Below are 22,307 nucleotides of genomic sequence, written 5' to 3' on the forward strand. Positions count from 1 at the left end.
AAGTCTGGCGGCACAATATGGATCCTGCTTGCCAATGGTCTTCCGGTTGGGCAAGTTCTTCGCACGGTCAACAATAAGCACAAGTGTTCCAATCTCGGGACCGTCCACGGTCATATCAGAGAATATTCCCGCTGTATGGGCGCCGTTGAGGCCATTGACCTTCGGTTTGCTCGCCATTTTTGCTTGGTCGTGAATGGTGTTGTTGCGAGGCAGAAAGCTCGGCTGACGTCCGACTTTGTTTTGGCTCGTGTTTACGAGGCTGAATAGCGAGGCTCTAGTCTAGCATGGCGGGAATGAATCAAAAGATTGAAAATTATGTGCACATCAACAATGCATGAAGAAGCTGTAGGGAGGTGGAAGAGATGCAAAGAAGAGGTCCAGATGCGGATGCAGGTTTACAGAATGGTGCGCGCAGGGCAGTAGTATGAGAAATAAATCGAGGAGGCAGGAATTTGGAGGCCAGGTCGGGTCGGTCGGTGGCTGGGGCTGGGATAGGTATTTTCGCGACCCTAACTCTCTCAAAGAACCATCCTCCCCAGTGCATAATTCCACATTATTATCTATAGATTTACAGTATTCCAACAGTTTTAGATTTTACTTCTTTTCCACTGGGTAAGAGTAGGCTAGGATCGATGCAAGCGTCCATAAATCTTGCCCTGCCTGCTCCCGCAGCTTTCAGGAACGGCCAATTAGCCCGCGTGTTGGTTTGGGTTGGTTGCTATGCGGTCGTCAAGCGAGTCAGGGGCCAGGGGATGAAAGCGGTCGTCATCAGTTGATGGCGACGACGACTGTACGGGCAATTTATCTTGGCATGTTCTACAAACGTGCTCTCCAAGATCCCTGAAGTAAATCTTGCAGATCAGTGGAAACTTTGAGCGTTGCGTTGTCTCGTATGAGGCAAACCTCACAATTCAACTACAATAATTCTTCACCTTGATTTAACGCTCGTGAGGGTCTCTTTGGACCTTGACGAAAGTCTTGTAACAAGTTACGAACAAGGAGAGAGTCAACAAAGCCATGACCTTTACTCGCTCAAGCTTTCTTTTACAAATTCAAATCCTTTGTTCTTAGGAGGTACGCGTCCACGCAAGCTTCTCGTGATGCTTACTTGGCGGCCTAGACTGAGCCTCTCTGCCTCCTCGTGCGCAGCAAAACATGTGGGCTCTTACATGAACTGGTCAATCAGAACGACTTGGTAGGCGGGGATTGGGTTTGCTGTGCCTCCAAGAGTGGCTCAAATGATCCTTACTGAGCTGAATGGGAAAGTTTCTCATACAGCGTGATGCAAGCGAAACGGAAACAAGGAAAACCTATGAATCGGAGAAATTATCTTTTTTTTTTCTACAACAAAAACTTCTAATTGCATCATTTCTGCAGATTTACACTATTCGAGGAGGTTTCGAATCGTTCGTTAAGGTAACTCATGTTCTAATTGCAACAATTTCGTGCGTTTGAAAGATTCTCTTTCACAATCCATGTTTCTTCAAATAATCAAGCATGACCGCGTATGCTCCTGTCGCATTATAGCCTAAAACGAGTCAATTTTCTGCATTCTAGCAAGCTCAGATGAAATACGTACTCAGATTGATTCCATGGCCAACAGCGGGATGTACAACGGCTTGGAAATCCGTCACGTTGGGAAAGTACTCCGACAAAACAGGTGGTGCAAGCACACCCGTACAGTTACCATCGCAGAAAGCGGAGTCAAATTCACCAGCTAGGAGCTAATGACCATTAAAAAGGTGGCTATGGCAAGTGAGATGTACATACCATCAGCGGTTTTGTAAACTTAGGAGCTCTTTGCTGGAGCAAAGTGAAGGTGAGGATTTCGGCAGAAGCGACAGGCTGTTTGATAGATTCCGCGTACCACGCCATTTCTTTGCTGAAGCTGTTCCCATGGAAAAATGCTGCCGCATTTCCAGCTGCATCCACGCCAGTAATATAGTTGTTATCCCGGCCAGGCCATTTTCCAGGTGCTTGCAGTGCTGCAATGCGAAATCCCCATGCTTTAAGGAAAGTTGCCGAATTTGGTGTATACGCTATTCCAGTGAGAATCGCGCCGTCTGAGAGTCCAGGTGTAGTTGCAATAAGACCGTTGGAGATGAGAGATCCATATGAGTGCCCAACATGGACAAGTTTGGAGGGTGCTCCGAATGAGCCAGTGTAGTTTCCAGCTCGAACGAGAGAGCTCAATTGTTGCAAAATCGCAAGTTGAGCGGTGGACTGAGGCACATCATAGCCAGAGACTCTATTCGCATCGATCATTAGCTTTGCGTATTTTTGGTCAGGAAACTATCATACTTGGAAGATTTCCCTGTGCCAAGTCGGTCATAGAAGAATACCGAATAACCCTGGGCTACGGCGAAGTCTACAAAACTGTAATTTGCAGACTCCAAACCAGAATCCCAATACCTTATAGCACGTTAGTAGCAGCTCTAGAGCTCGCTCAGTGAACATACCTCCGATCATAACCAAGGCCGTGCGAAGCAAGCAAGAGCGTTTTCTCTTTTTGAGTACTTTTACAAGGACTGCAAATAGTTGCGGCGATCTCGTACGATCCAGTGACGTTCTTCGCCCCAGAGAAGGGAATGAACGATGATCTCGAGTCTCGACTAAGAAGGTTGTTCACGAAATCAACAACATCGAAGTCGTTTTCGAAGCGAGGATAGCTGGGTACCAACACCTGAGAAGTAGCATTAACTTGGATCATGTAGTCTTGGCATGTGCGAGTGGCTGAGTCCGAGGAAGTGCTAAAAGAAAACACCCCGGGGAGAAGAAATGTGATCGAGGAGACCGATGAAACCTTCATGATGTGTGATGATAATGAAGTTAAAGAGCGGCGGAGGACGGTGATGAGGTGGTCGTGGTCACTCCACCTATGCCATGTTCTAGTATTTATACGATTGAAAAATCACCATCAACACCAAAATCACATCAATTTGTCCGCCATGGAGTCGTCACTGCATCAATGCGAGATCCGAAGCTCTCATTTCATTCCCAGTTGAGGCTTACGATGGTCAAAAAATGGCCTAGACTTGAGGCTGACCAGGTCGGTTTCTCGGGTAGCTAGCCCCCCTGCACACGAGTTGCATCGAGTACCTGCAGTGTCGATTTGAGGTGCAGATTGAGACAGAGGTTATTTGCCATCGTTCCCTTTGGAAGGACACATTGCTATTGGGCTGTAGCTCTTGCTTTCAACAGCCAATGTCTGGGCCACTTATGTTGCATGCTGACAAAAACTCCCATGCAGACATGACACCACTCGCCCGGGTCCCAATTGTTGGGGGCAGATGATATCCAGGAAATATGGGATGTGCTCATCTGGTGAGGCTGATTGAATCCGGATCCGAGACTCTCAATTGCAGGGGCAATCGTGAAGCTGGTCAAAGACTCAAAATCAAGGATAAACATGAGCTGACGCCGCTCGCCACGTGAAAAGAAACCCACTCCGAAGCGCAACTTGCATCGAAAGGCACATTTGGAGCTGTTCGAGCTATTGTTTTGATAAAAAAATCTTCACTTCTTCGGTATTTCACGTCCCCACAGCGACGGAACTGAAAAGAAAGACCACGACAAAATTGGACCCCTATTTGGTACCGAAGACAAACTACATTCAACGACTGCGATGTCTCGTGGAAACTACCCTGGAGTCTTGAATCAATTTCAAAGTCTCTCGGCTAGGAGCTGATATAGAGAAAGTTACAAAACCACCTCGATCACACAATATTCATAGATTGCATGACTTTGCAGATCAGTTGCTTTCAGAAGTCGCAATAGAGGGCAGGCCGCTGGATTGTCCTTGTCATAAAAAAAGCCATGCTGCAAACGTAACATACTCGGTACGTCACTTGCTTATGCTATCTTCTCAAGCGAGAATGCGAATCTTTTCAGTCAAGCTGTTCCTTTGCTTTGTTGACTCGAACCCGTAGACCTGGCGACCATGCTCTTGCCACGATCTTGCCACCTGTCGACCCTTTCCAACAAATCGCAGTCAGTGCGTCTTTTCAACAACGGCCTTTCCGATCCTAGAATGTACTTCTTACGATCGTGGAAAGAAACGGACCGAAGTAATCTGATAACGGAGGAAAATGTATCAGCGAAGGCTGTGTGGCATTTCAGGCACCAGCGAAGCGATATTTGACAATGGGCCAAATTTCGCCTGGATGTCGAGCATTGGAAGGTCGGTTACAAAGCTGATTGCGAAGGCTCAGGTATACACCAGCCACACGAGGATTCTATGTGATTATTGCTTTTGTGCGAGTTCTGCGATCCAGTCTCATGGGAGATGTTCTCGCTAGCTTTTCCGAACTATGCTTAAATTTTGTCATCGTGCAGGTATTTGTCAGTCTTCTTCTGGCACTGCCTGCCTGTCAGCCCCACCATTCAGCGAATTAGCTGAGTAGTCCTGGCACCGTTATCGAAGTTCTTAATGAGTCGAATTTCTGGCTTCATATATTGGATTGATCTGCCTTCGTTAAAATGCTCAATTCAGCCAAATCAATCTTTCCGCAATCGCCCTCAGATCCAACGAGGTGACCAAAAACTCTGTTCGACAGCCTTGTATTCAGTTGACGCAGACAGCAAGAATTGTGTATTGACAGCTCTGCTTCTCAATGTTGCCGTTACCATGGGAGACCACGTCTGGGGAGCCTCAAAGAACCCAGCGACCACACAGGAAAAGCAGACTTGGCTGTAAGGTGTGCAAGGCACGGAAAATAAAGGTCAGTAAAAATTATCCTCCCTTACTTACGTGTCTAACGATTCACTGAATGAATGCAGTGTGATGAAAGTAGACCCGTTTGTGGGCAGTGCGTCAAGAGATTTCCAAATCCAGGAGAAGAATGCGAATTTGAGGTTCTCTCCCCACCTCTAGCACGAACACCTTCTTCAGCCGTATCTCCAGCATCAATAAACGATTCAATTGCCAGCTTCCAATCCCAAAATACTTCAAGAGCTATGGAATTGAGACTCTTTCATCACTACTCAACGTCTACCTGTCACGCGATGCCCTTGGCCGAAGAAGAAGCCGGACGAGAGATGTGGGTAGTGGAGATCCCAATCGTTGCTTTCGATCATCCATACGTTTACTCCGCTGTACTTGCACTCGCTGCTCTCCATCTCCTGACAGACAACCCAAATGACGTCTCATTGCAGACAGCTACGTTTCAGTACATCGACGAGTCATTATCGGGCTACAGAAACGAGCTGTCGAATATCAACGGCGACAATGCACTTGCAGTCTTCACATCATCCATTCTTCTCGGACTGAATGCCCGACTCAGACACCGATGCTTGGGAAATAACCCACCACCCTATACTTTGCCGCTTGAATTTCTGCATCTGCAAAGAGGGACCAAGGAGATATTTTATCGCACCTATCAGGTCATTGTGGGGTCTAGCGCCAAGAAGTGGGTTGATATAAGACCCGAATTGAGAGGTGAATCAATACCCAGACCCATCGAAACATCTGCCCCACACGTAAACTCTCATGGAATAGAGTTCCCTTCCGACAAACTTCTCTTATGCTGGGACTCATCGATTTCACTTTCAATTCCAGCTGAGAAAAAAGCTATGTTTGACGCCACTTTGGAATACCTTGCTGGGCTCAAGGACGGCATTGGATATCACGAGGAGATGCGCTGGATACAGCGCCGTCTCACCTGGCTTACGCATGGAATCTCAAGAGATTTTGTGGGATATCTGGAGGAATGCGACCCGCTGGCAATTGCCATTTTGTCTAGATTTTACGCCTTGTTTAAATATGTAGACGAGTCTTGGTGGCTCGAGGGGTCTGCTGAGTTTGAGGTCTTGGGAATGGCAAATTTGGTAGGAGATGAGTGGAAGTGGGCGATGAAGTGGCCATTGGAAGTGTTGAAGACTGCCGTGAGGGTTGGTCTTGAAAATATGGAACTGTGATAATCGGTGTTGGAGATGCGGAAGACGTACCAGAGGTAGAGATGAGCACACTCTCTACTGTAAAGGTATTTTAAGAAAGCTGTTCGAGTGGCATTCAATCAATAGACATAATACAAGTTGGTAGTCGTAAGATTAGCACAGAAATAGAATAGAAATAAAAATAGAGATAGAGATAGAAACATAGATTAACAAGCCAAAATTGCTCCATTCGAAACTTGTCGTTGGTTGTAGGCAACTAAATGGCTCTCTCTGCTAGCATTGCGTTCATAGTACCTCTACTCAAGTCTGGAAATGAGATTTAGCTGTGTTACAATGTCCTGGGACATTCCACTGCAGAACTGAATTACCCGAGCCAAAAGAAAACAAACGCCAGAAAGCCGAAGGGGGCACAGACCCACTTCGGCTCCATAGGCACCTAGCCCCTGAAATCACATGTCGCGCTACGGGCCTCTGACGAATCTATGAGCTCGTCCTTCAATACCGACTGTGGTCACTCTCGCAAGCCATCACCCATAATTATCTCGACACATCACAACACAATGTTAGACACCCCAGAACCTATACCTACCGATGCAGACCACATCTTCCGGTATATATTCGCTTTTATCCTGGTGGGCGTAGCATGGGGTTTTACAACACCGTTCATACGAGCCGCAGCACGCACGCACTCCCCGCCTGCTCACTCCATCCTCGACTCTCCAGCTGTGAAAAACAGTTGGCTCAAATCCAAAGTCTACGGAGCGTTCTTTGGAGTGGTGGATCTCCTGAGGAACCCCCGGTATGCGATACCGTTGGTAATCAACCTGACGGGAAGCATTTGGTTTTTCTTGTTGATCGGGAAGGCTGGTAAGTTCAGAACTTGATTGTGTTCCAGCTCTTGCTTTACTTAGTCACGTTTGCCATTGGACGTAGGTTCGATAGAGATGACTTCAGTGGACGTTACTTAGTAGGAGATTGTTCCTATCTGGCGTGGGCGGAGACTTTGAGGCTTGCGCTAATCGGTTTCTAGAATTGAGCTTGACTGTCCCAATCACTAACGTAAGTAATTTCTTTCCTGGTTCCTTCCCAAAATCTAGGCTTTCGATTCTGATACCAATGCTTGGGGACGGAGATCGTCAATAGTACTAACTCTGTCGAAGTCGTTGGCGTTTCTGTTTACGGTCCTGGGTGATTGGTATGTTGACAGGAAAGTCATCAGCCGAGGTAAGATTGTCCAAAAGTATTCAGAGCATCGGCTGACCTCAGCGAAGACACGTGGATCGGGATGGCCCTCTCCCTAGCGGGGATTGGTCTTTGTGTCCAGAGTAAGACGAAGTGAAGAATTGGTGTTGTGTAATGATGTAATTTTCCATCTGGGTATCAAACTCGTATATTCTATGAAACCTCGAGACGACTTTGCGTCTCTCGCGATATCCTTTCTCCAAAACATGTGCGCCTGGCAATGCTCTCTTTTATTACGAAACAGAATTTGCTGGCATCCTGCACCGCGAAAGAATATAAGCGCCTTCATATGCCAATGCCCGCTGTTTTAAACCCAAAATGTAACGCTTGTGCGATATCCCGTTGCTCCGTGCAAATGCAGTATTACTAGAATTCCTTGTTCCTGCCCGATTCATAGCCCATTACCATCTAACCCATGGCCCACTGCACCCTCAAATTGGATGTAATGCCTAGCGCCTGGCTCTGACCCATCTTTGGATGTGTCGAAGGCTGGGATCTTCAAGTGTCCATCGACCCATCTGATAGTCTGACGACCGCATGTCCGAATAAATGGAATCGTCTGTGATCGCTGCGAGTTCCTATTTTCACCAAGTCAGCACACGTACCCTCTCATTGAACTCCCACAAGGTAAGTAGAGCTCGCTTAATAAAGTTGCGTTCAGAATATACAGCTTTCATTGCTTGAAGAGCGCCAAGAGACTTTTCAAGCCATGCTGAATCGCAGGAGCCGATCCGAGAGATCTTGCCTCTGGGACCCAAGGATTCTTGCCAAGCTGACCTGTAACGAGAGAACGTAGTGGGTAAAACCCGTTTCGACTACTTACAACTCGTAATTGCGCGTCACAGGCTGCTAATTGGTCCGTATGGCCAGTATGTGGACGTTCTCCTTGAAGAACTTGATCCCGCCAACCGATCCAGCGCTGAGCCGCACCCTGTCTGAGATAGATCTTTTGCGCCTCGTGACGACGGGCGTATGCGTCAAGCATAACCCTGCCATGATCAATCAGCAGGAAAACATCGGGCAGACTTTTCTATTGAACATACTGCTGTAGCTCGGCCTTTGCCTGCTCTTCAGGACCACCTCGTACTCTGGGAACTCGCGTCTCTGCCGCACAGTTCAAAATGTGTTGGCCATCAATCGAACATTGCCTTAAAGCAGCATATCCTTCTGTGTAGTCTTAAGTAGTCGAGAATTTAGCATTTCCTACATCAGGGAAACGATTAGGGAAGGGGTCGAACTTGCACCCAGAAGATTTTGAGACATTCAAGAAAGGAAAGTATCGACACTTACAGTCGTCCGGATCTTCAGGGTCGAGAGGTGCAGCAGCGATATAGCTGGATAATTATCAGATCAGTGCTTGCACTTTCATGGTTGTCTTGAGAAGATTTTGAGTATAGGGTTTTCCAGAGACATCTCGAAAGAAGTGTCAACCACCCGAGCAACGTACTATTGAAGGGTGCGAAAATCAGACAGGAGATCTGCTACCCGAGCAGTCCTTTGGTCGTTTACTGTTGAATTGATTAGCATTTGAAACAGTTACATTCTCCACCATGAGAGAGACCGGAAGAAAGTACGAGAAAGAAAGCAATATCCAAACTCACATCCGTCCGCCATTTCGAAAGAGCGTGATTGGGTATGGAAGATGAGGACTATAGGGAAAGAGATAATATCGATGCTAGGAAACGAATGAAAAGAGGTGTGGAAGAGTGGATAGCTGGTAGATCGCCGTTGAGATGTCTGAGATGGCGGGAAGAGTTGGCCACACGGAGATATATGAAGATACGCAGGAACAGAGTATCGTGCATCTTGAAAGAGGACTCACCCCTATCGGCACTTTACTGTTGCTAGCTATCCACAATTTGTTCAGCCATTGCAAGCGTGCCATCTGATCGATTGGAGCCGCTGTCAGGAACTGCTGGAGAAGCCCCACGCAATGGGGGCTATTTTCAACTCGACACTTGCGAGCTCAAAGCTACAGAGAACCCTACCGAGCTGTAACTAGAGGTGCACTTTCATCTTGTGCTGCATGACGAAGGTGGTTGCAACGAAAGTTGGTAGAGACGAGAGAGGGAGGGGTTGAGGAGGCTCCTTGCTCTATTCATTATGGCAGGGTGCCAAGGACGCTTGGTCTCGCGTGAGAAGCTCAGCGACGAAGCACCCAACGAGATGGAACCTCAGCAAGCCACGGCACCACAAAAGCGTAGGCCCAGCGTGGCCGTCCAGCGCAGACTGGAACCAATTACAGTGTCCAGGGCCCTGGCTGCGACCGCTAGACCTTCGCTTGTGGACAGCTGAGCTGCAGGGCAGTCAAATCGGGCATAGGCACCGTTGACTGCGCCATACAAGGTTCGAATCGGTGCGTCTTTCTGCTTTCCTAGCAATCGCGTGGCAGCAGAAGCCATCGATTCTGGCTCCTCCTGGGAGACAGCCCTGGGTAGTGTCGTCAATACTTGCTCTGCACGCGGTTCTGGCGCTACTCTTGCGCTCTGTATGGTTTGCACTCCTGCGGTAAGGCTGCATCTCCTGCATCCGGTCAGAATGAATCACTGCATGTTCACTTCAGGTCAAGCCACATGAAGGCTGTGTTGGTGTCCGATCCCAAGGATATACCGCCAATGAGAAAAGGCCATTTCGCCTTTGGTTTCCCCAAATGTGATGAGACTAATGACACAACGTGGAAGAGATGTGGCTTCACGCCAATGCTTCTTCTGTTCTAATACACGGTATTGCAATTGAGAGTAGCAAAGAGCCGTTTGAAAACCAGCGGTCTGTCGGTGACGCCGAACGCTAAATTGCTTTCCTGGATATCATCATCGTCATGTCGAAACTCAATCCTTCTCCGCGATTGCTTGCAGTCTCTCGTCGATCTCCTCTTCTGTCAGAGCTCTAAATCCCGGGTCGGTACCTTCCTTCCCATCCTGTCTCGGTCCACCCACGATTCCGATCTCCAATTCGCCCTTCTTGAAATCCACGCTGAGGACCGTGCTCAAGGTGGTAATGGCGAGCTCCACTACCTCTTCCCAGCTGCCGTCTGCACAATCCTTGTTCTTGAGCTTCTTCTCTAGATGATTGAACGCCTCTTGCTGTTTGGGACCTGACGCAGTACCCTTGTAGCCGGTATAGTATCCCGCCGGGTCGCACTTGTACAGTTGCGGGCCTAACTCGGAATCCAATGAGATCAATGTTGTAGCAACGCCATACGGACGCATGTAAGCCTATGTTCCTGTAAGTCAAAGAATCCGATACAGTGCTGAGCGGACCGATTAAGTCAGCTTACCCTTTGAGTATAGACCTGGCTGATGTTGGCGATACGTTTGGCTAAGGCATCGCAGGGCATTTCGTATCCAAACTTGTATCTGAACTCGGCGGCTTCGCCAATGGCTCTTTGGACAGAGGCTCTTGCATCGGCGATAGATCCGGTCATGACACAGCCCACTGAGGGTGACAGTTGGAAGATATGAGAGACGGACGAGGGATCGATGAGCTTGTCCTGATGTCATCCATATATCAACATTGTACCCAAAATAGAACCGCCCCTGTGTATACTTACTGGAACCTTCTTTTGTGACAGGACAACTGCACAATCCTTCCCTCTGACACCAATCGACATGATATTCGCAGCTGTGATGGCTTTGAAAGCATATTCTATCCCCATAATATCAGCATGGCACTTCTGATGCGACGCTGAGGTCCAGGTCCAAAGGGGGCTCAAGGACTGTAGAAGCTGAACAGGACACAGTCGTTGTTGAGGGCCAAAAATCTCAGTACTCATGCATACCAACTTGGTACAGTCTTCCCTGATCTGAGAAGATCGTAATGTGTCTATCGTAACCTGCACTGCCTGTTTGCAGTTTCTAGTTAGCTATGGTCCTTTCAAGCGGCTGGAGGCTAGAATGTCAACGTACCCGACATCTTGACCGATCGAGGGTATGAAGGTGTGGTGCGGTTGGAGAACTTCTCTAGCTTTCGGCTTGACCGAGAGAAGTGGCAGTAACTGTGCGGAGTCGTTGGTGTTGATGTAGATGGAATGCGAGCGTGTAGGATGAGCTCTCGTTCGAGGAGCTCAAGCTCCCAGACGCGCGACACCTTGCCTGCCTGCCGCCTGCGTTCATGAGTCACGTGACTTTGCCAGCCTTCAAAAGCGGCCCCGGAAGGGTTGTCAACATTGATTGCCATCATTGATAGAAGGTTCACCAAGCAGAGAAAAAATGGCTTTAAGATGGCATATTGGGACTGAATGCCCACTTTGAAATCAGAATGTTTAAAACCATCAACTGAAGAAGATTAAGTAGGAGTGCTGTCCAGATGTTCCGATGGGCGCTGCTTTTGGGTACCCACTGTTAATACGATAACAGATAAGAGAGTTTTATTTTTCCTGATGCCGCGCAGGAATTACCCTGCGTTGGCTTAAAGATACAAAGTCTCGCAGTACCGACAAAAAGCATTCGCTGGTCTTAATAATGCCGTCTGCCACCCACATTCCCGCCTGGAGACGGTTAGGTCTCAAGTTGAAATCCGCTCAAGACTCTCCCTTTGTTGATTCCCCGCCCGTGGACGAGACAGTCAAGAGGAAGAGAACCACTGCAGAAGACAACACACCCTCCAAGAAGTCGAAGAAGAACTCTGAGCCCTCAATCGAGTCTTCTCGAGAACCATTCACCCCTCAACTTCTGCGAAAGAAGTCTGTCACGTTCACGCCAGAGACAAAGTATGAGGACGGTGATAGCATAAAGCAACTGTTCAACTCCTGGAAAGCAGAACAGCAAGCACAGGATCCTGCTTTTACTTTCGGAAATTCAAATCTAGCGTTTGATACTCCAGAGCCACCACGAGTTGAAGTAGAGATAGACACGAAACTTGACGAAAAAGAACGAAGAGTTAAAAGGGTGAAACCAGCACAGGAGAAGGAAAGAACCACAAAAACAAAAAAACCTTCAAAGATTGTCAAACAGCCTACGCCATCTTCTCGCCCATTCCTCCAATACCTCAGGCAATACTGCGAATCCCGAGACTCTTGGAAATTCAACAAGAACCATCAAAACCATCTACTCAAACACGCCTTCAATATCGGCATTCTTCCTTCAGACCACGTACATTTTCTCTACGAATACGTCAAAGGCCTTCAAGGAGGAGTACGCACGAGATTAAGGGATACCGCCATCGAGTTCAAGGTCAAGGACAACGACGTTGGCCCAGGAGGGTTTCCAGAAAGCATGGTACATCCGGAAAAGAGACAAAGAGAGTATGATATTGCTATGGAGGAGTATGTCGCGACAATGACGGCAGCGAATGCACCCGAGGAGATGGGATATGAGGAGGGCATCTTACTTGGCCTTTCAGACAAAGCAATGGAAGGAAGAGTCGCGAAGAGGATGAGGACCGAAAAGATTCTTGCTATATTAGCATCAACACCAGAGCCAAGTGGGACAATTGCAGCAAAGATCAATGGTGGCGATGCGCCTCAGGAAGGTCTCGAAGTGAAGGATGAAGCTCCGCAAAAAGTGGCCAGGAAGAGAAAGCAGCGAACGGTCGTTACGATTGATGACTCGGACTCGAGCTCAGAGAGTAGCGATTCAGATAGCAGCTCGGACGAATCCACAGCTCAGAATGAACAGGAGGGGGTTTCTTCTTCCAGTTCGTCCAGTTCATCGTCCGAGTCCGATACCGGAGAAGGAGATAGTGATGATTCGGATTCCGACAGCAGCGAGGACAGTGAAAGCGAATAGACGTTACATTGTCTGATTAGAATATCAATAAACAAACATATCGCCTTAGAGCAACTGTTGTTGCTTTCACGACACTCTGTAGGAGGGGGAGCGTTAGGTGGGTCGCCAAGAGCTCCTGGGAGGCTGGACAGATGCTTTTCGTGGCAAAAATACCCAGCGGAGGGGAAGGAACACGATAACAAATCAAATACCCTTTCAAGTGCATATCACAATCAGTTGGAGCCAAAGAAAGGCAACAATAGCAATATCCGATTATGAAAAGTGTGCCTCGTGAACAAAAGCTCGCATATGCAGCTCACGCCTCTAACTGACGTAGGCGCGTTTTGAGACAACTATGACCAATGAATTGACATTTCGATTCCCGTTCACAATACCATCTTGATTATCCGCAGCTTTCCCACATGCCAAAACTGGTCGAAAGTGTCCTTATCAAACTTGTTCCAGCGCTGTGCATAGCTACTGTTTTTGACCGCGACTTGCATCTGTAGCTCGCAGCTTTAGATCAGCATTCACAGCGCCACTCTAGGCAGCTGGAGTTGACCCCCGCCTGGCAAACAAAAAGCCAGCCACTCCCTCTACCCAGATCTCCTCTTTCTTTGCAGATTCCTCGGGACTGGAAAAAAATTACGGGCTGCGGAGGGGAGGATATAGGTCACCATGACGAGGACTTTTGTCTATAACACTGCTTTGGTTGCCTTCATGGCAGGTAAGATTTGTGGATCACTCCATTTTGGACGCATCACTGACCTCAACTAGCCACCACCATGACTTTCGCAGCGATTTTCATTCCGGACTGGGTCACTTACTCGGTCAATTCTCCATCGGGCGGACATTACAGGAAGACGATTGGGCTGCATAAAAGCTGCTCTTCGACGAGTAATACTTGCACACATTTTCCACAGAAGGAAGACTGTCATGGAAGCGACAGGTATTTCTGTTCGATGTGGCGGTCAGTGGGATTCTTGATGTCTTTTGCAGCCGTTTTGGAACTGGGTACCATCGTTGCATATGTTATAATTCTTGGAGGTGGGAGGCAAAAGAGGGAGACTGGGTGGAAGGTGCTAGCCTTCATGTTGGTGCTTGTTGGTATTGTTCAGTGTGCGGGTATGGCTATTGTGGTAAGTGTGTCATGGATTATATTTGTATTTTGCTAATGGAATTAGGCCTATCTTTTTGATAACGATGACCGTTTCTTCGTGGGATGGAAGTTGGACAAGTCTTGGATACTTTGCACTGTCAGTTGGAGCATTGCAATTATTAGCGCAGCATTGATCTCACTCTCGGCATTTGTGTTTCCTTCGGAAGGAGGCTACGAGCTTATTCCCAGCGAGAGATATGGGCATTAGTGGCATGAGAGGGGGGCATATTTTGGCGTTGGTATTGGTCCGATTTGAGCAGGCGGTTTGGTACTCGTGGTATTTACTGCATGATAGGCATTGGGACGACTGTATGATTCATTCCCGTATAAGACTTTTTGCATGCATAAATTATTGACACTTCACATTGAAAGACTAGTCACTTCTAAATGCTCCTGACAAAGCTCCCTCTGCTCGTTGATGCGCTGGTCAGCACTCAAACATGAAACTCAATCTTGTAGGACAGCGTTCTCACTTGGGGCAAAATGGACATCATCAAGTGAATACTAGAATTTCTTTTGTGGAGTAGCAGATGTGGGTAGGATCTCAGTGAACTCCATACGTTTGACTTGCCATGTACACAGGCTGCTAAGAGATCTTAGTTGAGCCTGACAGGTCCAAGGATGGAGCGGAAAGCCAAAGGGCACAACGAAGAGCCTATACTTGGGTTTTAACAGTACTTACTATCCTTCGATGGTAATAGTCAGCAAACTATCATCTGTTGAAAGGGCCAGGAACCAGTTCCAGATATTCGAGGTTTGTAGAGTAAGTTTAAGTCTTTTCCTCCCATATCATTCTCAAAAGATATCTTGTCAGCAGGCTTCTGATATGTCACCGCATCGCATGTCTAGGAACTCCTGAATCAATGTTTGATATAGAAGGAGGACTGTTTGTTCAATGAAGGAAACTGTCGAACAAGGAAGCAGACAAACTTTCAGATGACTACAGGCCTTTTTGAGAAATGGCTTCCATAAAATTAAAGCAACAGAGGCACCCGACAAATCTCCATCGGGCATTTTGGTAGGTACAAGATCCCTGAGATTACTCTGCATATCAACTGTTTGCATAACGTACTTCAATCTCAGATCCACATGTCTCTACAAGCCCTCAGACAATAGTAGATATACTCCAGGGGTTGGGAGGGTCAAGATCCAGCTGCCATTTTGACAGCCCAGTATGACGCGGTCTACATGACTCATTAGAACTGGGATTCACACCCGAACGGCAGCAGGACTAGATGTTATTGAGGCAGTTGGGATGAGACAAGCGGACTCACCTGAAACTTTCTGCTTGACAATAGAGAGGTCTACATGATCAAGACCTAGGGCTCCGTCTGTCTTTTTCAATCTCCGGCCTCTCTGAAAAGGATTTCATAGTACTTGGAAGTTACTTCATCATACCCGTCGCAGATATTGCAGCTGCAATCCTCGCTACTTTTGGGTTTGATGCCACAACGAGTTTGATATCACCGACCGACATAAGAGGCAGGGCCTGTCCAGAAAGTCTACGTGTGAGACTCTGCGCTACGGAAATGGATCACAGCAGCGCTCAGACGAAAAATACTCAGTTCTCCTCTGCCTGATAACCCTTACTTATCGTTTCGGTGCGCGAGCAGACACATGCAACTCTATATCTGCTGCGCCAAAAGCATGGTCGACTCTTAACGGAGGATCCTACTCCTCTGGTGTAAACACCCTGTGTCGCTCACAACACGCTTCGTAAAGTTTTACAGACTCGAGCCGCGGAAACGAGATGTTCCTGAACGTGGCTAGTTCGAGTATCCAGTGATAAGATGACGTATCCAGCTTATGAAATGTTCTCATGTGTTTTCGTGGCTGAAGGGTAGGTAAATAAAGCATATAAGCGACGAAGGTAAATAGTTAACTTCTAAACACCCAAGCACCTAGAAATAGTTCCTTACCTTTTGTCCCTTAATCTACGTATTAAGCAGGTTATTGTACAGTTAAATTCGGATTTGTCGAAGACTACGACTGCAGATTTACTGTACCTTTTGCGCCACTTCTTTCAGCCACTCGCGAAACATTTGTGAGTTCCTCTACCAGCAGCATACATGGTTAGTGGACGGCTCAATAGCAAGAGCTTGCAAGATATTTACCTGCAGGTGGTCTTTTGCTCTGAACCTTTGTCCTTTAAGGCCTTTGTCTTTCACCCATTTATCTTTGGCCCTTTGCCTTCAGCCCTTTCACTCTATGGGTTGCAGGTCAAATATTGTACAGAGGCCATATAGGGTCCAGGAGCTGGTTGTCAACTCATACTCTAGAGGAATCTCGTTGTATTATGTCATACTACTCGTATAAAGCTGCACACTCGTATTTGAAGTAGGGAATGGTAAGGCGGCAGGGCGGGCCCACCGTGACCAAGAGCGCCTGGTGTGATTTATCAACATCAGCCGTGGAAGTATCATCCTATCCACCATCCCAACGAACCATAAGGCGTTCCAAACTTGAAATTTCTAGCAAAGATTGAGTTTCTTTATATGACGAAATAACAAGTTACTACTCTCACAACGTGGTTGGCCGCTTTGGCCGAGTGGTTAAGGCGATGGTTTTAAGTAGAGTATGCACTTAAATCTGCATTGCACTTGAAGAATCACCATTAACGCAAGTTGCGTGAGTTCGAACCTCACAGGCGGCACACGAAGGCGTTCCACGCCTAAAAACTTTTGTCTGTTTTGATTTTCGATTACTTTTTGTTCTTCAACATGGCGTTGATTGCCAGGAATACATCAATCAATTCTACCTGGGCAAAAATAAGTCTCGGTTCTGATCTCGTTACCGTATGATTGATCATCCCCTGTCTTGTAACAGAGAAACAGACAGTTGGAGTCTTATCTCAGTCTGTATTGTATACTATATAGCAAGCACATCTCACATAAAAACACTATTGTCAAATCAAGTTTTGCTCCGAGGTGAGGCAATCCTCGGCTCGTTTAGCACTGTAAACATGGAAACTAACTAACTACCTTACTTACCTAGGTAGTAATAATCTTCAATCTCGAAGAGCAGATAGTTTCCCACAGAGTTGCTATTAACTTTTGAATGCCTTTCAATATTTGTGTCCTTAGTGGGATGTAGGGTGACTTAATGTGACGCTAAATGCCCAATCCCACTTTTGCTTCTGGCGTCCAGTCCAGATAACACGCGATTTCTGAGGTAGTGTTTCACCGGCGCACTACGCCTAGTACAGCAGCGCATGCGCAATCGATTTTTAGTAGGGGAGCCTGGCGTATGCGCCTAAACTAAGGATCTTAGTAGCGCATAGCACGGATAATCAATTAATCCGTATGTTCTACTCGCCTTATTAGTAGAGAAGGCCCCCGCTGCGCTGAAGTTTGAATTCTAGGTATAGAGGGTAAAAGTAGTCCATAGGTATAAATAAACATAACTTTTAATAAAATCCTAAGAACAATAAGAATAATAAGAATATTAATAAAAGTGTATATATTCTATGAAAAGTAAGTAGTAAGTAGTATAAAGAATATAAAGGTTTACTTTATCTACCTTTTACTTAAGTAAGGTATTTACTATTCAACGTCTTAGGATTTTTATAGGCTACCTCTCGTTAGCACTTCAGTGTTCTTCAGCGTAGTAAAGGTAGCCTACGCTGCTAAGATTATAGTCCAGGCGCATGCGCCAGGCTCCCCTACCAAAAATCGATTGCGCATGCGCCGCTGTACCAGGCGCAGTGCGCCGGTGAAACACTTCCTCGATTTCTGTTATCAGGGGAGGAGGGGCAGCTGCGATAAGACAAGCCCGTTTCAACCTGCGTCGCTCTGCTGACAACGTCAACTATCAAAATGGCACCTTCACGAACCTCTCCAGATGCCACGTCAACAGCTCAAGGCCTCACAAAAGAGCAGCTAGCAACTTTTGAGCGAGATGGCTACCTCATCCTTCCGAACGCCCTATCTCCTGAGAAAGTCTCCGAGCTTCTCGCAGAAACTCACTCCCTCCTGGATAACTTCTCGCTCTCCGACCATCCCATGACAAAATTCTCTACAGGAGAGAAGAGCGACCATGTCGGCGATGATTACTTTCTGAGTAGCGGCGACAAGATCAGGTTTTTCTTCGAAGAAGGTGGGCCCCCCAAGCCCTCAAAATATCACCACTAACAGGTCAGATGCATTCGACTCTGACGGCAATTTAACCAAACCCAAAGCCCGAGCTATAAACAAGATAGGACACTATATACACGCGCTCTCTCCACCCTTCGCTTCTCTCCTCTCACCATCCTCACAACACTCTCCAGCGCTTATTGCTAAGTCTATCGGGTTTCGCACACCGCAATGTCTTCAAAGTATGGTTATATGCAAGCAACCCGAAATAGGCGGAGCAGTCCCTCCACATCAGGATTCTACATTCTTATACACGAATCCACCCAGTGCAGTTGGGTTTTGGTACGCATTGGAAGATGCGACTGTCGAGAACGGATGTCTGAGTTTCCTTCCAGGCAGTCACAAGAGTGCTCGCGTCAGTCAGAGGTTTGTGAGAAAGCAAGATGGCTCGGGTACAGAATTTGTTGATAATGAGGGATTACAATTCCCGGTTGGCGGGGAATATGGACGAGAGGATAGTGTAGGGGACTATGTGCTAGGAGAGGTCAAGGCCGGTTCTCTGGTGCTCATCCACGGTAACCTGCTCCACAAAAGCGAGAAGAATGTCAGTAAGAAGGGAAGGATCATTTACACGTTCCATGTTATTGAAGGAGATGGAGCAGTCTACGACGAAAAAAACTGGTTGCAGCCCCCAAAAGAAGGATTTACAAAGTTATGAGTGAGAGCGTCCTTGAATTTGTTCATAGCGCTAGAGAAAATTATCTTTTTAATTCACCCCCATGGTGATATGCATCATACAAATAACAATGATCATGCCACAGTGCATGAGCAGTTTTGAAACCCTAGCCCAGAAGTAGCAATCCAAACCCAGTCACCCCCTAGCATATGGATGGAAACCACGATTGCCTCCCCTGCCACCACCCCGATAATTCGCACCAGGTTTCCCAGCATTCTTCGGTCCAGTTGGTGCATTTGCTGGAGGAGCACTTTGTGGTCCAGTCTGAGGAGGAGCTGATCCCCTATTGCTTCCACCACGATTGCCCTGGAATCCTCCACGGGTTCCACCTCCGGTAGGAACATTTGGCTGAGGAACATCATCATACATTCCCTCCCACGATGTTGGTCCACCGCCCATACCCTGTCCATAACCTCCGCCTTGTCCATATTGGCCTTGATCACGTCCACCACCAGCTCGTCGCATTTGCTGTTGCTCATACTTCTGCTGCTCGAACATTTGCTGTTCATAAGCGTTGTATCCTGGCGTACCAATACGTCCTCCTGGATTACTGCCTCCACCAGCAGCATAGCTATTACCCATACCGGCTCCTCCACCCATGCCAGCACCGCCCATACCTTGCATTTGCATTTGTTGCATTTGCTGCATCTGCTGCATCATAGCTGGGTTCATGCCTTGCATACCGCCCATGCCAGCACCGGGACTTTGCGGGCTTTGGCTGCGATTGCCTTGTTGCATCTGTTGCTGCATGGCTTGCATCTGCTGCATTTGCATCATCAGAGCTGGGTTCATACCTCCAGCCATGGGCATACCACGTCCGCCGCCCATAGCCATTTGTTGTTGCATCATGGCAAAGTATTGTTGCATACGTTGCCAGTATTGAGCCATAACCTGGGGGGTCATTCCACCAGGTGCCATCTGGTTACTACCGCCTTGCTGCATTTGGTTAGGGTTCTGGCTTTCGTCGTTGCCTCCCTTGCGAAATCGCCCTCCCCGGCCACCACGATCTTCTTCCTCTCTCATGTTGCCGCGGGGTTGGGCCTTCTTGACCTCGATTGGTTTGCCAAGAATCTCGAGTGGTGAGTCCAAGCAGGCATCGACTGCGGCTTCACTATCGAATGTGACGAATCCAAACCCTCGTGGTCTACCTGTGTCCTTGTCCATCATGAGGGTGGCATCAACAACTCGGCCGAATTGCATGAAGTATTCCTTGAAGTCTTGCTCGGTGGCCTCCTGGCTGACACCACCAACAAAGATCTTGCTAGTGCGCTCCTGCTCGTCTCGTGGTATTGCCCTTTTGGGGTCGATCTTGCAACGGGCGTGTGAGTTTATGTTTTTGCTAGAGGAAGGTTCTGATGAAGGGTAGAGACGTAAAGAATTGGAAGGAGTTTGGAAATCGGGTCTTACGATCTTGCCATCGAGATAGTGTTCCTTCACCATCACAATGTTAACGGTACGGGCATCTTTGAACGTCAGGAAGCCAAAGCCTCTTGAACGACCGGACGCTCCATCTCTCATTACAGTACATTCCAGAACCTCGCCGAACTGAGAGAAGTAATCTTTCAACGATTCTGTGATTTCCAGTCAGATGAAGCGTAGGGGTGAGACCGCTAGGATCTACTCACGATCGGTTGTCTCCCAATTCAAACCTCCAATAAACATCTTTCTACAAAGTCGTAGTGGTTAGCAAGTGAATCAGAACGATACTGCAAGACACGGCAACATGGAAAAGTTAACAAAAAGAAGCCCAGGGTTGCCGTTCCTGGGTTGGTTGAAATCAGAATGCGGCTTTGCTATCTCAGATCCTTGGTGTTGACACATGGGGGATTGCTTCGCTTGGGTGGCTAGTCGTGGAAATCGGACAATTTCGCCCTCTGACCGCAACAGCACTTATCGACTCGTTGAAAGGGCGATTTGATAAAATCGGCAGGTAGAGTCCAAGAGAATATATGTCCATCCGTTCTGTTTCGACAGCAGAACTTCCACTGTCACGCGTCCTGAGTAACTTGCCAGCCAATACCACTGCGAATCCAGGAGAAGTCATGCAATGAAGAATGACACTGCAAGATATCCAAGAACAATCGTGTCTTTTGCTATCGTGATGCTAGGTACTGGCGTCGAACGCTATGCGCTGCCTTCTGCTCTAGCCTAACTGTGGCCTCCTCTGATGCTCTATGAAGATTATCTCGACAATAGGCTATGTAGTAGGCTTGACTATTGCCACTGTTGATGTCGAATGCAGAGTCGATATCAGTTTCCTTGCAACCCTTTCAACACTCGTAAGCGTTTCCCGCTGCGGCTGTCCCATTCATGTTTCCACTGGCCTTCCAGGGTACCTCAGTGCGTTCTGGCATCCTTCATATACCCAGCCAGCACAGTAACTTCAACGATAGATAGTTGTCCCGTGTCGCAAAGACATCACCATAATGCTCCTAGGTACCAAATCCCCTCCCAAGGTCATCAGATCATCCCCATCCCTCGCGATACTAGCAGCCCATGGCTCTTCAAAATCCATTCCTAAACAGCCCAGTCCGTATCCATAGTGTCCAAGGACAATGTATCGACGATAGACAACAGATAGACCTCATGTGTGAGGTAGGCTATGACGGAGGAGGCCACATATACCTCCGGTCATTTTCAAATACTTGAAGATATACAATAAGAAAAATCCCACAATATCTTACCCGTCTTCCTTGATGCCAGGTCCATGGGCTTCATGGATGGCTGGAGCATCGTAATTGTTGCTATTGCCGTTGCTTTGGCCCAGGTTGAAATCAATTTCATCATCCATGTCTTGATCTCCACCATTGTAAGTCTCCTCTCCTCCATCACCATTTTGTTCGACCTGGTCGTGCGACTCTTCGGCTTTCACCTCCTCTTGGGCGGGCTCAGCCTTGGAAACAGCTACGGTTGCTGCTGATTTTGGCGCGGCAACTTCATCGGTGTACCTGAGTAATAAGTCAGTATTGTGAATAGGACAGCTACAGGTAGCAGAGTGTGAGAGGTGAGGGCATGCTAATGGGAATAGCGTATATGACGTTCGCTGCTCGTTGCACAGGGCTAGTCGTGAAGCTGAGAATGTAGTGCGTCTTAGGCATACGTACAGATCGGCGAAGAGATCCTCCTCGAAGTTGTCGGGTTCTGCCATTTTGGTAGTCTGATTTTCTGGAAAATCTGCTAGATAATTAATGAAGAGTGGGCCGTGGTCGTGAGTTTATCGTTTGCCTCGTTGGTTCTTTCGAATGGGAGGAAGGGAGGCTTTCAAAGAAGCCAGTGATTGTATGCAGAGAAACAGAAACTGTCCTAGAAGAACAAGAATAGAGGGAGAAAGAAATGAAGAGTAGAGGCAGATTTAGATTCAGAAAAACTCGGGATTGCTGTAGAGAAAAAAGAGGGGTGAAGGTGATGTTGGTGATAATACAGGCAGAGTTGAAGTGAGTTGAGGATGAGATTTGGCTGGAGCAGAGCTCGGTGGCGGGACTTGCCGGCGGCCGCTT

The 22,307-nt window shown here is 47.6% G+C and overlaps 9 protein-coding genes and 1 non-coding gene across 11 annotated transcripts; 6 read left to right on the top strand and 4 right to left on the bottom strand.

Annotated features, from left to right (window-relative positions):
* Positions 1-1,466: 1,466 nt before the first annotated feature.
* ONS95_003951 (uncharacterized protein) lies at positions 1,467-2,809 on the bottom strand (the record flags this gene model as incomplete). Its single annotated transcript, XM_058497286.1, has 5 exons — positions 1,467-1,528; positions 1,580-1,724; positions 1,771-2,248; positions 2,302-2,412; positions 2,460-2,809. 5 exons carry the CDS (start codon positions 2,807-2,809, stop codon positions 1,467-1,469), a joined length of 1,146 nt encoding a protein of 381 aa, XP_058353229.1.
* Positions 2,810-3,728: 919 nt separating this feature from the next.
* ONS95_003952 (uncharacterized protein) lies at positions 3,729-6,121 on the top strand. Its single transcript, XM_058497287.1, has 3 exons — positions 3,729-3,839; positions 3,930-4,721; positions 4,780-6,121. Exons 2-3 carry the CDS (start codon positions 4,614-4,616, stop codon positions 5,914-5,916), a joined length of 1,245 nt encoding a protein of 414 aa, XP_058353230.1. The 5' UTR covers positions 3,729-3,839; positions 3,930-4,613; the 3' UTR covers positions 5,917-6,121.
* Positions 6,122-6,455: 334 nt separating this feature from the next.
* ONS95_003953 (uncharacterized protein) lies at positions 6,456-7,234 on the top strand (the record flags this gene model as incomplete). Its single annotated transcript, XM_058497288.1, has 4 exons — positions 6,456-6,762; positions 6,926-6,954; positions 7,056-7,119; positions 7,167-7,234. 4 exons carry the CDS (start codon positions 6,456-6,458, stop codon positions 7,232-7,234), a joined length of 468 nt encoding a protein of 155 aa, XP_058353231.1.
* Positions 7,235-7,586: 352 nt separating this feature from the next.
* Positions 7,587-8,751, bottom strand: ONS95_003954 (uncharacterized protein; the record flags this gene model as incomplete). Its single annotated transcript, XM_058497289.1, has 6 exons — positions 7,587-7,715; positions 7,961-8,126; positions 8,181-8,313; positions 8,428-8,471; positions 8,585-8,645; positions 8,739-8,751. 6 exons carry the CDS (start codon positions 8,749-8,751, stop codon positions 7,587-7,589), a joined length of 546 nt encoding a protein of 181 aa, XP_058353232.1.
* A 994-nt stretch (positions 8,752-9,745) lies between these two features.
* SCL1 (Proteasome subunit YC7alpha/Y8 (protease yscE subunit 7)) lies at positions 9,746-11,482 on the bottom strand. The gene is made up of 3 exons (XM_058497290.1): positions 10,688-11,482; positions 10,415-10,627; positions 9,746-10,352 (listed from the first exon to the last, which is right to left on the bottom strand). The coding sequence occupies exons 1-3, from the start codon at positions 10,907-10,909 to the stop codon at positions 9,966-9,968; spliced, it is 822 nt and encodes a 273-aa protein (XP_058353233.1). The 5' UTR covers positions 10,910-11,482; the 3' UTR covers positions 9,746-9,965.
* On the top strand, positions 11,483-13,339 carry ONS95_003956 (uncharacterized protein). The gene has a single exon (XM_058497291.1). It carries the CDS (start codon positions 11,598-11,600, stop codon positions 12,861-12,863), a length of 1,266 nt encoding a protein of 421 aa, XP_058353234.1. The 5' UTR covers positions 11,483-11,597; the 3' UTR covers positions 12,864-13,339.
* Positions 13,340-13,477: 138 nt separating this feature from the next.
* On the top strand, positions 13,478-14,429 carry ONS95_003957 (uncharacterized protein). The gene is made up of 4 exons (XM_058497292.1): positions 13,478-13,569; positions 13,620-13,981; positions 14,027-14,310; positions 14,374-14,429. The coding sequence occupies exons 1-3, from the start codon at positions 13,521-13,523 to the stop codon at positions 14,207-14,209; spliced, it is 594 nt and encodes a 197-aa protein (XP_058353235.1). The 5' UTR covers positions 13,478-13,520; the 3' UTR covers positions 14,210-14,310; positions 14,374-14,429.
* Positions 14,430-16,535: 2,106 nt separating this feature from the next.
* ONS95_003958 lies at positions 16,536-16,654 on the top strand. The gene has a single exon. It is a non-coding gene; the product is annotated as a tRNA-Leu (tRNA).
* A 1,162-nt stretch (positions 16,655-17,816) lies between these two features.
* On the top strand, positions 17,817-18,792 carry ONS95_003959 (uncharacterized protein; the record flags this gene model as incomplete). The annotated part of the gene is made up of 2 exons (XM_058497293.1): positions 17,817-18,096; positions 18,140-18,792. The coding sequence occupies 2 exons, from the start codon at positions 17,817-17,819 to the stop codon at positions 18,790-18,792; spliced, it is 933 nt and encodes a 310-aa protein (XP_058353236.1).
* A 6-nt stretch (positions 18,793-18,798) lies between these two features.
* Positions 18,799-22,234, bottom strand: ONS95_003960 (uncharacterized protein). Of its 2 annotated transcripts, none has more exons than XM_058497295.1 (3): positions 21,915-22,234; positions 20,436-21,758; positions 18,799-20,381 (listed from the first exon to the last, which is right to left on the bottom strand). In XM_058497295.1, exons 2-3 carry the CDS (start codon positions 20,470-20,472, stop codon positions 18,946-18,948), a joined length of 1,473 nt encoding a protein of 490 aa, XP_058353238.1. In that variant the 5' UTR covers positions 20,473-21,758; positions 21,915-22,234; the 3' UTR covers positions 18,799-18,945. The 2 variants fall into 2 exon arrangements, with proteins under 2 accessions (XP_058353238.1, XP_058353237.1); XM_058497294.1 differs by having other exon boundaries at positions 18,799-20,118; positions 20,218-21,758.
* Positions 22,235-22,307: the final 73 nt, after the last annotated feature.

Source organism: Cadophora gregata (genome assembly GCF_030347475.1).
Source record: "Cadophora gregata isolate MNR1 chromosome Unknown scaffold_13, whole genome shotgun sequence".
Taxonomy (NCBI): Eukaryota; Fungi; Ascomycota; class Leotiomycetes; order Helotiales; family Ploettnerulaceae; genus Cadophora; species Cadophora gregata.

Coding starts and splice junctions, on each gene's coding strand:
- ONS95_003957 (XM_058497292.1), top strand. CDS start 13,521: ATGACGAGGACTTTTGTCTATAACACTGCTTTGGTTGCCTTCATGGCA. Junction 13,570..13,619: donor TTTGGTTGCCTTCATGGCAG/GTAAGATTTGTG, acceptor GACCTCAACTAG/CCACCACCATGACTTTCGCA. Junction 13,982..14,026: donor GTGCGGGTATGGCTATTGTG/GTAAGTGTGTCA, acceptor TAATGGAATTAG/GCCTATCTTTTTGATAACGA.
- ONS95_003960 (XM_058497295.1), bottom strand. CDS start 20,472: ATGTTTATTGGAGGTTTGAATTGGGAGACAACCGATC. Junction 20,382..20,435: donor GAATTGGGAGACAACCGATC/GTGAGTAGATCC, acceptor TGGAAATCACAG/AATCGTTGAAAGATTACTTC.
- ONS95_003956 (XM_058497291.1), top strand. CDS start 11,598: ATGCCGTCTGCCACCCACATTCCCGCCTGGAGACGGTTAGGTCTCAAG.
- SCL1 (XM_058497290.1), bottom strand. CDS start 10,909: ATGAGTACTGAGATTTTTGGCCCTCAACAACGACTGTGTCCTGTTCAG. Junction 10,628..10,687: donor TGTCACAAAAGAAGGTTCCA/GTAAGTATACAC, acceptor GGATGACATCAG/GACAAGCTCATCGATCCCTC. Junction 10,353..10,414: donor GCCAGGTCTATACTCAAAGG/GTAAGCTGACTT, acceptor ACAGGAACATAG/GCTTACATGCGTCCGTATGG.
- ONS95_003952 (XM_058497287.1), top strand. CDS start 4,614: ATGTTGCCGTTACCATGGGAGACCACGTCTGGGGAGCCTCAAAGAACC. Junction 4,722..4,779: donor GCAAGGCACGGAAAATAAAG/GTCAGTAAAAAT, acceptor GAATGAATGCAG/TGTGATGAAAGTAGACCCGT.